Here is a 14,859-nt window from a genome sequence, read left to right as displayed (position 1 = left end):
TGAGCGTTCAAACCACAGAGGCATAAGTTTGTTGAGTGTTCCTGGGAAACTATATGGGAGGGTATTGATAGAGAGGGTGAAGGCATGTACAGAACATCAACTTGGGAAAGAGCAGTGTGGTTTCTGAAGTGGTAGGGGATGTGTGGATCAAGTGTTTGCTTTGAAGAATGTGTGAGAAATACTTAGAAAAACAGATGGATATGTATATAACATTTATGGATCTCAAGAAGGCATGTGATAGGATTGATAGAGATGCTTTGTGGAAGGTCTTAAGAGTATATGGTGTGGGAGGTAAGTTGCTAAAGGCAGTGAAATGTTTTTTTCTAAGGATGTAAGGTAAGGGGAAGAGTAGGAAGAGAGGAGAGTGACTGTTTCCCCATGAATGTTGGTTTGCGGCAGGGGTGCGTGATGTCTCCATGGTTGTTTAATTTGTTGGCATGGGATGGTTAGGGAGGTGACTGCGAGAGATTTAGAAAGAGGGGCGAGTATGCAGTCGGATGGGGATGAGAGGGCCTGGGAATTGAGTCAGTTGTTCGCCGATGATAAAGCTCTAGTGGCGGATTGGAGTGAGAAACTGCAGAAGTTGGTGACTTAGTTTGGAAAAGCGTGTGAAAGGAGAAGGTTAAGAGCAAAGTTGTCAGGTTCAGTAAGGATGAGGGACAAGCTGATTGGGATGTAAGTTTAAATGGAAAAAATTGGAGAAATTGAAGTGTTTTAGGTATCTGGGAGTGAACCTAGCAGCGGATGGAACCATAGAAGCGGAAGTGAGTCACAGGGTGGGGAGGGGCGAAGGCTCTGGGAGCGATGAAGAATGTGTGGAAGGAGAGAACGTTATCTTGGAGAGCAGAAAATGGGTATGTTTGAAGGAATAGTAGTTACAACAATGTTATACGGTTGCGAGGCATGGGCTATAGATAGGGTTGTACGAATGAAGATGGATTTGATGGAAATGAGATGTTTGAGGACAATATTTGGTGTGAGGTGGTTTGATCAAGTAAGTAATGAAAGGATAAGAGAGATGTGTGGTAATAAAAAGAGTGTGGTTGAGAGAGTACAGGAGGGTGTGTTGAAATGGTTTGATCACGTGGAGAGAATGAGTGAGGAAAGATTGACAAAGAGGATATATGTGTCAGAGGTAGAGGGAACGAAGAGAAGCGGGAGATCAAATTGGAGGTGGGAGGATGGAGTGAAAAGGATTTTGAGCGATCGGGGCCTGAACTTACGGGAGGGTGAAAGGCGTGCAAGGAACAGAGCGAACTGGAACGATGTTGAATACCGAGGTCGAAGTGCTGTCAATGGACTAAACCAGGGCATGTGAAACGTCTGGGGTAAACCATGGAAAGGTCTGTGGGGCCTAGATGTGCAAAGGGAGCTGTGGTTTCAGTGCATTATACATGACAGCTAGAGACTGAGTGTGAACGAATGTGGCCTTTGTTGTCTGTTTTTCTGGCGCTCCCTCACTGAAGCAAGGGGTAGCTTGGTCCTTAGAGACTGATGTTGGACGACGGGAATCAAGTATGACATTAGGATTTAAATAACTTTAAGTACTGGCACTTGATGAGGTGGATTGTCGTCACGAAACATGTTGTACCACATTTATAGAAAAATTACATATTAAATGAATTGTAAGAACTCCTACTACTGAAGTGCGATTTCACCTTCATTCTGTCATCACGGACAAGTGTGATCATTTACCGTGAAGATCTTGTCGTAGTCGTTCGTGTCGTGGCATTCCTTGGTGAGGTCTATGACGTCTGTTATACAGACGCGGTAGTGATCGACGCACATCTCCACCTGCGCGGGCGTCCAGCTGGCCGACACGCTGCTTGTGTCCATAGTTCTGGCCTCCAGGGCCAGCACTGGCGTCGGCTCTGATGACAGACGACGAGAAAATATAATCATTTGTTAGTCCCTGATATTCACACAGCAGGTTGCTCCTTTACATCCCTTTCCTCACCTTCCCTTCCACGCCTCTCTCACCCACACAATCATTCGTTCGCTCCTCCGCCGCAGCTGCAACTTCACGTCACCTTCTGTATATGTCAGGGGTGGTGGCCCCTGCATGATAAGGGACACACTCGTACGCATTTTGGTCTCTGGCATAACATCTATATTCACTAATTTCTTCTACTGCACTTTACACTGGCGTAAATGAACGCCTCATCAAAGAAACACACACACACACACACACACACACACACACACACACACATAACCAGACCCCACGTACCCTTCCGTGGCTTCCCCTGGTTGCTTCATATGCGCACGCTGTCCACTGACAGCACGTTTCTCTCCGTCGCTCCAATTTACCTTATCCCGGGCACGCCTTTCACCCTCCTGCACGCTCAGGTCCCCGAGCACTCAAAATCTTCTCAGCACCATCCTTCCATCTCTAGTTTGGTTCCTGTCCCGTCAACTACTGACATGCATGTCCATTTTGACAACCTCTTTTCATTCACTCTACAGTCTCCACATATGTCGAAACCGAACCCTCCTCAACTCTCGCAACCACACTCTTCCTTTTACCACACCTCTCTCTTACGCTCTCATTACTTACTCGCTGAAACCACAACGCATATTGTCCTCAGACATTTCACATCCAATACGTCCAATCTTCGCCATTCCAGGTAACGAACTCTTCCCATAAATTCCTCAGTGCTCCCAGGACCTTCACCCCTCCCCACCCACCCTATGAGTTACTTCCGCTTCCATGATTCCATTAGCTGTCATGTCCACTCCCAGGTATCTAAAACACTTCACTTCCTCATAATTTTCCCAGTTCAGACTCACACCCCAACTAACCTATCCCTCTGCCCTGCTAAACCTAATGACCTTAATTTTATTCACATTTACTCTCGACTTCCTCGTTTCACACACTCTCCCTGACTCAGACACCAACTCCCGCAGTTGCTAGAACCTACCACCAATACTGTGCTATCAGCAAACAATAACTAATACGTCCCAGGCCGCCTGCCCCCTTCTCTTATCTCTCCGAGATCTTTGCAGTTTCCTCCCCCACCATCCCATCTATAAATCAGTTGAACACACACAGGCCTCTGCCGCGGACACCATCTTCACCTGGAACCACTCACCGTTCTCTCTACCTCCTCTCTCTCACACACCTTAACGCTTGATAAAAACCCCCTCTAACAAACAGTCACATGATAGACAGATAAGAACCAACCAGGATACACAAAACAAATGGATACTGTCAAGTCTCCTGTCTTAGACAATCTAAAGCTTGAAAGTTCGTCTCTTGTATCACTTTCCCTCCGTCCGGGAAGTGAGACGGAATGGATGTATAATCTTCGTTTCTCTAAGAATCGCTGGGTCGAGGGAGTATTGTATTCTCTCCTCCACGGACCAGACCACTAAGCAATAAAGGCAGAAAAAAAATGAACCAATGCTGTTATGCTGGAAATGGAACCTTGAGCAGCTAAACGTTAAGAGGTCATCAGTCGCTGGTAAATCAACATATTTAGTAAACAACGTCGGAAGGAGTTTTCGCCCCAAATCAAGAAGGACAAAGAGACTAGTTTCCCTTGAAGCTAACGGCTTTAATCCTCCTCCAAATCAGCTGGCACTCTATGTCTTCAAGCGACAACCTAATATAACCCGAAGAAACTCGAGTATTACGGCTGACTCTTGCGCGCACTACAGTTACCGGTCGCAGACACAGCGGCGCGCCGTGGCTGTAACGGTGATAATAACACATATCATTTCTAATTCTTCAGCTTAACAAACATCATGTTTTGAGAGTCTCCACTTCATTATGTAATGGGCGGAAGTTCAAGTCATAAACCTGAGACTTGACGAAGAACCTTACCCATCTTTAGATGGAAGTCTGGAAACAAGAAGTAGTTTCGTAGTATTTGGAAGCAAAACATAAAGAAATGATCAAACACAACTGGAAAATGGGTCATGCATGGATGGTTCGTCAAGAGAAAGTGATAGAAAATATAATTTTGTTTTAGTGTTTTCTATACCATAAGGTTTTGAGCCCATCACCTAAATATTTCTCAGTTAAAGTGTTTTCTGTTTTACTGTTCTCTTTCAAATAGTTTAGATCACTAGGGTGCATGGAATTTAGAACCCGTCTCAGTACATTGTGATCAAACTACCCCCACTGAAATTTCTGTGGTAAATGATAAGTTAACGACAAAAATTATGGCAACGAAATTTGTTGTTCACAACTAAGAAAAAGAAAAAAAGATGTTTACAAACTTCGTTAGCCAGAATTAGCAGCTGTTTAGACTAGTCTATAGACAAGATGGCAACGTAGGAGGAGGAGGAGGAGATGGCAACGTAGGAGGAGGAGGATGAGGAGGAGACGGCAACGTAGGAGGAGGAGGAGGAGGAGGAGGAGATGGCAACGTAGGAGGAGGAGGATGAGGAGGACAGTGCTGACTCACCAGTCTCATCCATGGCAGTGCGGGTGTTCTTGGTGCCGCCGGGTGTGCCCTTCGGGGAGACGGCCGACACCCAGAAGGTGTAGTTGGTGCAGCCCAGCAAGTCAGACACGGTGGCGTAGTTGTCTGCCTTCTGCAGGGGTCCGAGCTCTGTGCCATGGTTGTGCGTCGGGTGTGTGGACACAACCACGGCCTCTATCTTGCTCGGGGTCTTCGCGTACGATATAGCCCATCTGTCAAGAACACGTTGATTGATCAGGTCGTGTGCCAGACCCGAGTGTATGGTATATTCATACAGTAGCCTCACAGTTCATGTTGTCACACATCACAGAATGTTTATCGTTGAATTTATAAGACTACAGTGTATACGTAGGCATGGCGAAGATAATCCAAATGGGTGATTCAAATACGTACGTAAAAATCTCGGCATCGATTGAAATTCGGGCAACCAGAAGTACTTAACATTCACGATCGGCTGTTTTTGTTTAAAAGGAGAGGTTGAAAACCTTTAATAAGACACCCGATAGGATTTGCCAAACCTACTGAATCCCTACTGAATATCGCTTTCTCACAACTCGTCAAGTTTGGATGGGTTCTGGGATATTCCAGGGTCTGGCGAGTGAGTGGTCAGCCGAGGAACCCGCTTTCCCTTCATATTTTGTTTATTCACATTTCCCAAATATGTAAAATGATGTAGTGATGGTGGTGCCAGAAAGTATGTAAACAAGTATGAAGATATTACATATGTAGAGAGATCAACCATATATGTACATCTGTAGAGAGATCAACCATATATGTACATCTGTAGAGAGATCAACCATATATGTACATCTGTAGAGAGATCAACCATATATGTACATCTGTAGAGAGATCAACAATATATGTACATCTGTAGAGAGATCAACCATGTATGTACACCTGTAGAGAGATCAACCATATATGTACATCTGTAGAGAGATCAACCATATATGTACATCTGTAGAGAGATCAACCATATATGTACATCTGTAGAGAGATCAACCATGTATGTACATAGAGATCAGCCATATATGTACATCTGTAGAGAGATCAACCATATATGTACATCTGTAGAGAGATCAACCATATATGTAATCTGTAGAGAGATCAACCATATATGTACATCTGTAGAGAGATCAACCATATATGTAATCTGTAGAGAGATCAACCATATATGTACATCTGTAGAGAGATCAACCATATATGTACATCTGTAGAGAGATCAACCATATATGTACATCTGTAGAGAGATCAACCATATATGTAATCTGTAGAGAGATCAACCATATATGTACATCTGTAGAGAGATCAACCATATATGTACATCTGTAGAGAGATCAACCATGTATGTACATAGAGATCAGCCATATATGTACATCTGTAGAGAGATCAGCCATATATGTACATCTGTAGAGAGATCAACGATGTATGTACACCTGTAGAGAGATCAACCATATATGTACACCTGTAGAGAGATCAACCATATATGTACACCTGTAGAGAGATCAACCATATATGTACATCTGGAGAGAGATCAGCCATATATGTACATCTGTAAACAGATCATGTCGACTTGACTTTTTGCAATAAAAAAACAAAATTGATTTCTACATAAAAGGATGTTGGAGTAGTTCGCATTCCAGCCACTTGGTTTTCGCATGACGCCAGTGCTAGTTGATACGTAATTGCCACCTATACAACCTGCCTAGATATGACCATGTACTCAGCCCACGAGCAGTAAAAAACTTCACTGTACACTGCTGAAGAATATAGACTCGTTGTAGTAGCACGTACACGCTTAAAACTTATGGCAGTTTAACGTATGACGCGAAACACTGTCTCCAGGTTTGCAAGATATTGCTCTTAAAGATGTCTTCTCCAACGACTGGGTCATCTTATGGTATGGCCACTGGGGTGGAGGTGTTCAGCCACTGAGGTATTGACAGATTTTTACATGGTTTATGACAGTGAAAACATATGACTTTTGTATGAACAAAGTCAACGGAAGAAATCTGGGTGTTGATCCTTGTAGGTGTGGGGCAGGTGTGGCGAGGTTGGGGGGATTCGATCGAAATATTGGACGACGATTCATCATGTCCCAATATTACATGAACGTAGAAAAAGGATCAAAACACCATAAAGAGACAATACAAAGATACTGAATGATATGACCACAGTTTAAGACACTAGGAAGTCTATCTTGGCCTCTCACATCAGTACCATACCCACCATGACGACTTGTGTGGATGACACAATGATTCTGGACGTAATGAACCACATCTACAGTCCGGGAAATATGGCTTTATATTCAGTATGGCTCGCCCTCCCTCCCTGCTACCCAGGAGAGCACAGTAGCCCATAAAGTCTCCTCTAAATATTAAGGTTCATCTGTGCATTTCCCCTCACATTATCTCATCTCCCAAACACGCTCCTCCACCCATTGTCTTCTTCAGACTCGCCCATTGTCGATCCAACCTCGTCTCATTCACTCATATCTCATAGGTTCACATTTCTCTCTATATTTTTTCCTCTCCCGTACTCATTATACTCAGCATTTGAATTATTCTCTTCACTGTGGGTCTAGATGTTCATGGAATCTCCAGTTCTTTGTCGCTACCACAAGACTCGGAGCTTCATGATACGCCTGTTTGACTCTTATACTACACTCGGGGCTTCACGACACCCCTGCTCGACACCCACACTTCTGCTTCATTCATTATAATGTTTTACCCCTTTTCCTGGGGGTTCCAGACATCTACCATATGTTCTGATACTTTCCTAGATATTCCAGCCTCATTTTCCCAGTCCCCAGTACGTGCGCGGCTAAAATACTGACCCCTGTACAGCCTATTGTCCACTCTCACATCCCATCACTCTGTTGTGTCCTCTCAACCGAACACGTATGGAGACGAGACGATTTTTGTCCTATACTCATTTGTCCTCCACTCATTCTTGTCGTAACACGGCCGATCTTTTATCTCGTCTTGAGGTTATGAGTAGGGCTCTCAGAACACGAGGGTCGAATGTTTCACGATGGCAGTTACGTTGGATTGACCCAGAGACATGATTGTATTCCACCAATTACCTCACAGCTTCCACCATGATGTTAGTCATACCTGACGACCGATCGAGTCGTCTCCAGAGAGTTTTTTTTTTTTTTGGCCTAAGTCTCGACTCAACTGGCCCTTACCTTCACCCACGTATCGACACACCTGGCCCTCTCCTAAATCCACTTGCCGACACACCTGGCCTTCTCTTAGATTCACCTGTCGTCACACCTGGCCCTCTCTTTGATACACCTGTCGACACATCTGGCCCTCTCCTAGTTCCACCTGTTGACCCAGCTGCCTCTCTCTCTCTCTCTCTCTCTCTCTCTCTCTCTCTCTCTCTCTCTCTCTCTCTCTCTCTCTAGAAGATTGTCCTAGACCTACCTGTCCACGCAGCTGGCCCTCTCCAGAGGGTCGTCCCAGGAAAGTTCCACCCAGCTGTCTGTCTGGTTCACCAGCTGCAAATTCTCTGGCGCTCCAGGGGCTGGCGGGGAAATGGAAACAGGGAACAGACATCAACTCAAGAATACGTTTAACTTCTTTAGAAATCAGTCAGGTTTACATACAGATATATAAAAGAATATGAAAAAAGGCGAAATATTCTGATGTCAAATTCATCATCATATAACAACAGTGTCCCTCAGTTCATTATCTATCTATCACATAAGATTCGTTCCTCCAATACCCTTGGATAGATAACACATATACCATCAGTATCTGGTGGATGAGGAAAAAAAATCACATCTATACAGATTGTTATCTTAATGATCAGTGAAATACAAGAAGTCCCTGGCGATGGTGACACCTATCTCCATCATTGTACATACACATCACACCTGAGGTCCTCAGTGCTCATCTTCCTCTTAAGACATCCCCAGGACTTTGGCTGACCATCACAGCATCGTATTCAAAATGATACACCCTTTTTCTTCCCCCCATCCATCGTCACATGTAATATCATTCATCTCTTTCCACCCCGCTTCCCTACGAATCGCGACTCTTCGAACGCCAACCCCAAACGCATCTTGACACTTCCCCACCACACAGTCAAACCCTCTCTCTCACAACACCATAGACTTACTTCATTCATTGAGCTAACTCGCCACCTACACCCTGGAGACCATCTCCTACACCCTGTAGCCTAACATGAACTCTAATGTTTTAGACGACATTCTCTACACTATGGTCGGAACACACCCCACATTCTCACACCCCGTCAACTCATACTGCATCTCCTATTCTTACAAACCCTTTCCTTCAATGAAGATTGCTACACCCTATAGCTTCACGCACCTGCTACACTTATCCTAACATTCACCCCCCCCACGCTACACCCTATAGCTTCACGCACCTGCTACACTTAACCTAACATTCACCCCCCCACGCTACACCCTATAGCTTCACGCACCTGCTACACTTATCCTAACATTCCCCCCCCCCCCCCACACACACACACACACACGACATCCTAAAGCAGATCACTCCCATCCTACACCCTAGAGTTAAGGAACTACACCCTAACACTCCCATCATACACCCTAGAGTTAAGGCACTACACCCTAACACTCCCATCATACACCCTAGAGTTAAGGCACTACACCCTAACACTCCCATCATACACCCTAGAGACCACAGTGACTCCTCAGTATAAAATCCGATAGCTCTACTGGACACCACAGACTTTGCTGTTAAAGTTGATGGCATCAGATCCAGGCGCGGGAGTTGATGGGACCAGATCCTGGCGCGGGAGTTGATGGCACCAGATCCTGGCACAGGAGTTGATGGGACCAGATCCTGGCGCAGGAGTTGATGGGACCAGATCCTGGCGCACTTGATGGGACCAGATCCAGGCGCGGGAGTTGATGGCACCAGATCCTGGCGCAGTTGATGGCACCAGATCCTGGCCCAGTTGATGGGACCAGATCCAGGCGCGGGAGTTGATGGGACCAGATCCAGGCGCGGAACTTGATGGCGCGGGAGAGTGAGCCTGGTAAGAAGAGACCACCTCTCCTGACGATGTGCATCACCCAAGGTTCTGACGAGGAGGTACTGGGCCTCTCACGTTGTGGCCGCAGTGGACAGTGTGGTTGAAGTAGGATATATACTGGTGATGCTTGACTGAGTAGATATGCTCTTATCCTGGTGGAAACTTGGTCATAAGAAAAAAAAAAACCAGTTTGCATTTTGCTTTATAACCCGGAAGGCCAAAGCTCTTTCACTACATAGTCCCTCTCCATGCTTATAAGACGTAAACATCTCCCAAGGTGGCAGACTCGTATAAGATATATACGAAAACTCCATCTGTATATGAGTGTGAGTCCGATGATATATGGAAGTCTGGTGCAGTGTAAATGTGGCAGAAAAGCCAATATTCGTGCTTACGGTAACTCCATAAACGTCTGGCCACAAGAGAGACGACCAGAGACCTTGGTTAATCAGAATATATTGGACGGTGGTCCTAGGGCTTTGACAGTAGTACTCGACTGGACACCGCCAGACCTTTGGTGTCCTTTTTCCCCATGTTGGAGGCTCCGGTCTGGGGCATAAGTCTTCATCGTAACGAGGATTTGATTGAAGGAGTAGAAGGGCCAATAAAAGGGAGCAACAAGAGGGGTACTCAATGAGTTCTGAAGGAAGTGAGAGATGTGCCTTTGAAAAAGGATTAGATCGTAGTTGTTTGGGAAGACATGAGAGGGAAAGAGAGTTCCAAACCTGCGCAGTGTACGGAAAGACATAGATATCACAACGGCCCACCTTTGAGTTGCGAATGGCTACACAGGGGTCATTTGACGCAATAGCTTGCCGAGCATCACGCTGTTCTAACTAATGGCAGGGGCACACAAGCCGCCATCACCTGGGAGTAGAAACCAAATATCTGCGGAAGAGTGGAAGTGAAGCAACGCTGCAGCGTAGGGCGAAAGGATCATGTTGCAAGATCAGGTTGGGCGAGTTGACAAGTCGGAGTGCTGAAGACTCTCTGTCCAGTAAGTATATAGAGTTAGAACCTCCCCAGACGTGAGAGCAGTTCCCAGTGCCAGGATGTATCAGTCCTTAGTATAGACGGAAAAATTGTTGAGAGGATTTGAATGTACAGGATCTGAAGGGAACGTCCAGTTCCTTAGAGGCAGGTGAAAGATGAGGTTTGCTGGAGACATTAGATTTTGCAGTAATACTAAGAATGTTTATTGTGTTAAGTGGTAGAATTAAAGGTCCACCAGAAGAGAAATAAAAGTTGTTTAGTTAGAGAGAGAGAGAGAGAGAGAGAGAGAGAGAGAGAGAGAGAGAGAGAGAGAGAGAGAGAGAGAGAGAGAGAGAGAGAGAGAGAGAGAGAGAGAGAGAGAGAGAGAGAGAGAGAGTATGGGTATTTTTTTTCTTTTTCTAGGTTGCCGCACTGGCAAATCCTGGCCTAGATTATTGAGGCAACTGTGACGATACAAGACTCAGATCGAACAAAATGATAAAGGAGATCTGAAGGAAGTGAACGAATTCAGCCTTGAGTTGTCGGCGTGCGAGGGCATTTGGTTATCTGTTGAAGAAAAGAAGTTGAAATAAATGAGGAAGAGTGTAGAAGGAAGGACAGGACTTTGAGGAACACCGCAGTTTAGAGGGTGGAAGAACTGAGATGTAAGACAGTTACGGAAATGCGAGTTAAGGAGGGAACTAAAGACGATAGTTGTAAGTGTTAGAACGGTCACTCCTCTTTCAGATAGGCTGCACCAGTGCGTGTTTCTAAGATGGAAACGTTTTGCTTTTTATAGAAAAGAGGAACAGAACACAGGTGCGTGCATAGGACACCCCTTCAGAGCTGGAGGATGGATACCATCTGGTCCACACACGCCTTACATGTGTCCAGAGAGAGAGAGGGAGGAGTGCTTTTTGGACTGCAGACAAAGAGTTTATCTGGAGGGGCACAGGATTAGTGAGAGGAGAATCAAGGGTAGGGGAAAAGTTACAGTCATCCAAGGTCGAGCTAAAGGAGAACAGAGAACCCAACAGAGTTACTGGGAGAGCCAGCTGACAGCTACACTATCACCAGGACGGAAAAGCCATGGAAAGGCAGGAAGATAGAAAGTTGTTTGAGAAGCTTATGGCCAAAGCCCCGAAGACTTACCAGAGGAAAAAGAGGGAGAGGTTGTTCCACTTCCTCTGGGTATAAAAACGCCTCGCCTCACGGGCAACACGCAATGATTTCGAACACAGATGAAACCTGGACGTGAGTCGGAGGAAGGCGAGTTTTTCCAGGTCTGGTTCGCCAGGCCCCTCGCTCTCTCGTGGCCTCGGAGCAGAAATGGTTGAATCAATGGTATAGTAGAGGAGGTAGTCTCAGAGGATGAGGGGAGACATATGCTTCCATTCCTGTTACAGTAACCTCCGTTGTGCGTGGAGACAATAACATCGCCAGGGGAAGGGTAGACATCTACCCGAGGAAAGTATAAAGACAATTGCTTTCTTTCTTCGTATCATAGCTTGCGTGAAGTTTTCCTGTTGTCTTGTATCAGGCGAAGAACCACCGAGCTTGGCAACTGAAGACAATGTTGAGTAAACTTCTTAATAGACTGATCAGTCGTATACCTTCGTCTCAACTGTTAGCCGTGATATCACAGCTGGATAGAACATTAGCAGTGAAATCTGTATAATGGTTGGGAGACATAGTTTCTCTGATGAGCATTACTGTAGCCATCAGTGGTTCTTGATAGAGAAGAGGTGGATATAAACCAGAGGGGGAAAAATGAAAGAGGTAATGAAGTACATACAAAGCTCACTGTTGAAGTAAGAGATCCGAGTCTGGGGTCGGTTAGCTCGTGAGGACTTGGGGTAAATGTCTCACGAGAAATAAGCTGGGAGAAGTGACGGCTGAATATAACAACGAAAAACGTCTGGAATTTTTTTGAGTATCAACGAGATGAGAAAAATGCCTCCACAGTATCCCCATGGGAGGTGTCATTAATCAAGATCTATTGCACACGTCTGCCTCAAAGAGGTAGGAAATGAGAAGAGGTTAAGATACGTGTTAACCAAAGAGGCGTCAGTGTAGCCTAATGGAGGTGAGCATGTAAGGGGCCGTATATGAGAGACATACACGAAGTCAGACGTGTAAATGTGAGTAACTGAAGTGGGTAAAGTGCTTATGATGGTGTGTCCTCCCTCCTAATGCATCATAAAGATGACGTGGAAAAAGGAGGCAAATGTCTCAAAACTCGAGAAAACTTTATCACAGATCAAACCTGCGTCGTCCGTGTTGGTGTCAAACTTGAGTGGGTCACTGTGTTCTCCTGACGTGGAGACGGAGGCGACGGTGACGTGGTAGATGGTGCAGGCCTCCAGGCCCTCCATGGTGCAGGTGTTGGTGCTGCTCTCCACACACTCGCTCTCCGACTCCCCGTACATTCTGAAGCACACCTGCAACACACGGTGGCCAGTAATATTATGAGATGCCTCACACGTTCACCGTAGCATCAAGATAAATACTTTATGTTTGTATACCACCACAGTCTACCTGGGTACCATGACATCAACACTGCCTCTCTCCCCGTGCCACCTGGCGCTCCTGTTACCTACGAACAAAGCATATTATAACGCAGGACCTTATCTATGTTATTGGATGAAGGGGCCACGTTCCCTCATTTTTAAGAAAAGCTTCCGTTTATTTAGGCCTACGAGAAGGGTCCCTCCCTCCCGCAGGTACATTGTTGATGATGCGAGGGAAGAAGCGACCAAGGGGAGAGAGGCCCACATCAAAGCTATCTCCGAGACCATACGCTCGCTCGTCTGGGAGTAAGACTCTAAAAATGGGATCCTTCCTCATTCATTAAGCGGTAGCAGAGGCCTCGTTATGATAATTATGGACTGACTTATCGCCTTTGAGAAACATATTCCTTAGTGTAAACTCCTTACACCGAGACATTTATGGGACACGAGAGTCTTTCTTGGCGAACGTTCGTGAAGACTGTACAGTAGTGAGGCTGACGGGACTGACCTGGTAGTGGTGGATGCAGGCGGTCTTGGCGGGCGGGTCCCAGGTGACGGTGGTGGTGGTGACGGTCGCGTATTCGGTGGACGGGTTCGTGGGCGCGCCAGGCACTGTACACACAGACAACACACAGCAAGAGGTAGTAGGTTAACCAGTGCGAATATATAAACCTTCATCATGGCCCCCCCAAAAAAAACGCTTAAAAAATAACCTGGACTCAGGTCAACAAAGGCTAAACATTGTGGAGAGTAAAACCAGAAAAATAATATCGATCCTTTGCGATTCAATGAGGGAGAAAGAGCTCGAGTTGTCAGTAATTACCGGGCAATAATCAAGGCAGGAGGTGCGAGGAGATGTTTCAAGAGCATTTAACAGACACCTGTGGGTTGCTGTTGTCTTCATCTATGACGAAGGTCGGCTGGTTGTACATATGCTGTCCCCCTCCCCAACACAGACACAGACACACATTACGTAATCCCATTCTCATGCCAGTTCATTCACTTCAATGTCTGACATGATATTAAAGAATATATACTTATTGATATAGGAGGAACATATAATTTACCACATTGGTGACACTAATTTCTTTATACTTACTAATATAGGACGAACATATAATTTACCACATTGGTGACACTAATTTCTTTATGTTTACTAATATAGGACAAACATGTAATTTACCACATCAGTGATACTCGTTTTTTGATAAGTATTTGCACCACACTTCAGGTTAGAGAAAGAACTTTGATGATGAGTTACCATTTGCGACAGGGAAGTGAAAGAAATGATTAATATCATCAAAAAGTCGAATGAGTTTGCCGAGGGGACATCTGAACATGTAAACAAAAATACACAGATTACCAGAACATCAGTTTGCTCGTGAGGGAAATATCAAAACAAATGCATTCTGATCTGTCTATCATAACAGGACTTTGGAACACGAATGATCATGAATGTTCAAAAGATCCAGATAGAATCTTAATATATAACTGTTGCGGCAATACCATTCGTCAGTGAGCAATTATAGAGAATGGAACACAGATATGACAACAAGACTTCACAGAAAACGTAAGATGACATGATATGGTTTTCTTAATGAAATGCGAAGTTTTATAACTTCCTGATTTTCTTGATACTCTTCCTTTGTTGTGCATTTCTTTCAAATCTGATAACCGATTCCTTATTTTCATCACAAATATTAATGTTTTTTTTACTAATAAACACAAAACAGTTTTCGAAATAACAGACAACAGACGAAAATAATGGGGAAATACCTGGAAATTTCATTCAAGGAAGGTCCTTCACCCCTCTTATTGTACTGAAAAGCTCTCCTATCTTGTCAATTTCACTGTCGAATAAGGAGAGCTGGCGTACCAATACATGAGAGAGAGAGAGAGAGAGAGAGAGAGAGAGA

At 45.0% G+C, this 14,859-nt stretch overlaps 1 protein-coding gene across 1 annotated transcript in view; it reads right to left on the bottom strand.

Moving 5' to 3' along the window:
- LOC139760164 (uncharacterized) overlaps positions 1–14,859 on the bottom strand; it is a 78,486-nt gene that overhangs the window by 13,433 nt on the left and 50,194 nt on the right. The window contains exons 22-26 of the mRNA XM_071683076.1: positions 13,452–13,555; positions 12,700–12,874; positions 7,859–7,958; positions 4,413–4,642; positions 1,696–1,871 (exon numbers count right to left, since the gene is read on the bottom strand). Coding sequence (XP_071539177.1) covers positions 1,696–1,871; positions 4,413–4,642; positions 7,859–7,958; positions 12,700–12,874; positions 13,452–13,555 — 785 coding nt within the window. The remainder of the gene's footprint in view (positions 1–1,695; positions 1,872–4,412; positions 4,643–7,858; positions 7,959–12,699; positions 12,875–13,451; positions 13,556–14,859) is intronic.

Source organism: Panulirus ornatus, chromosome 35 (genome assembly GCF_036320965.1).
Source record: "Panulirus ornatus isolate Po-2019 chromosome 35, ASM3632096v1, whole genome shotgun sequence".
NCBI classification, from domain to species: domain Eukaryota; kingdom Metazoa; phylum Arthropoda; class Malacostraca; order Decapoda; family Palinuridae; genus Panulirus; species Panulirus ornatus.
This window is presented reverse-complemented; position numbering and strand designations above follow the sequence as displayed.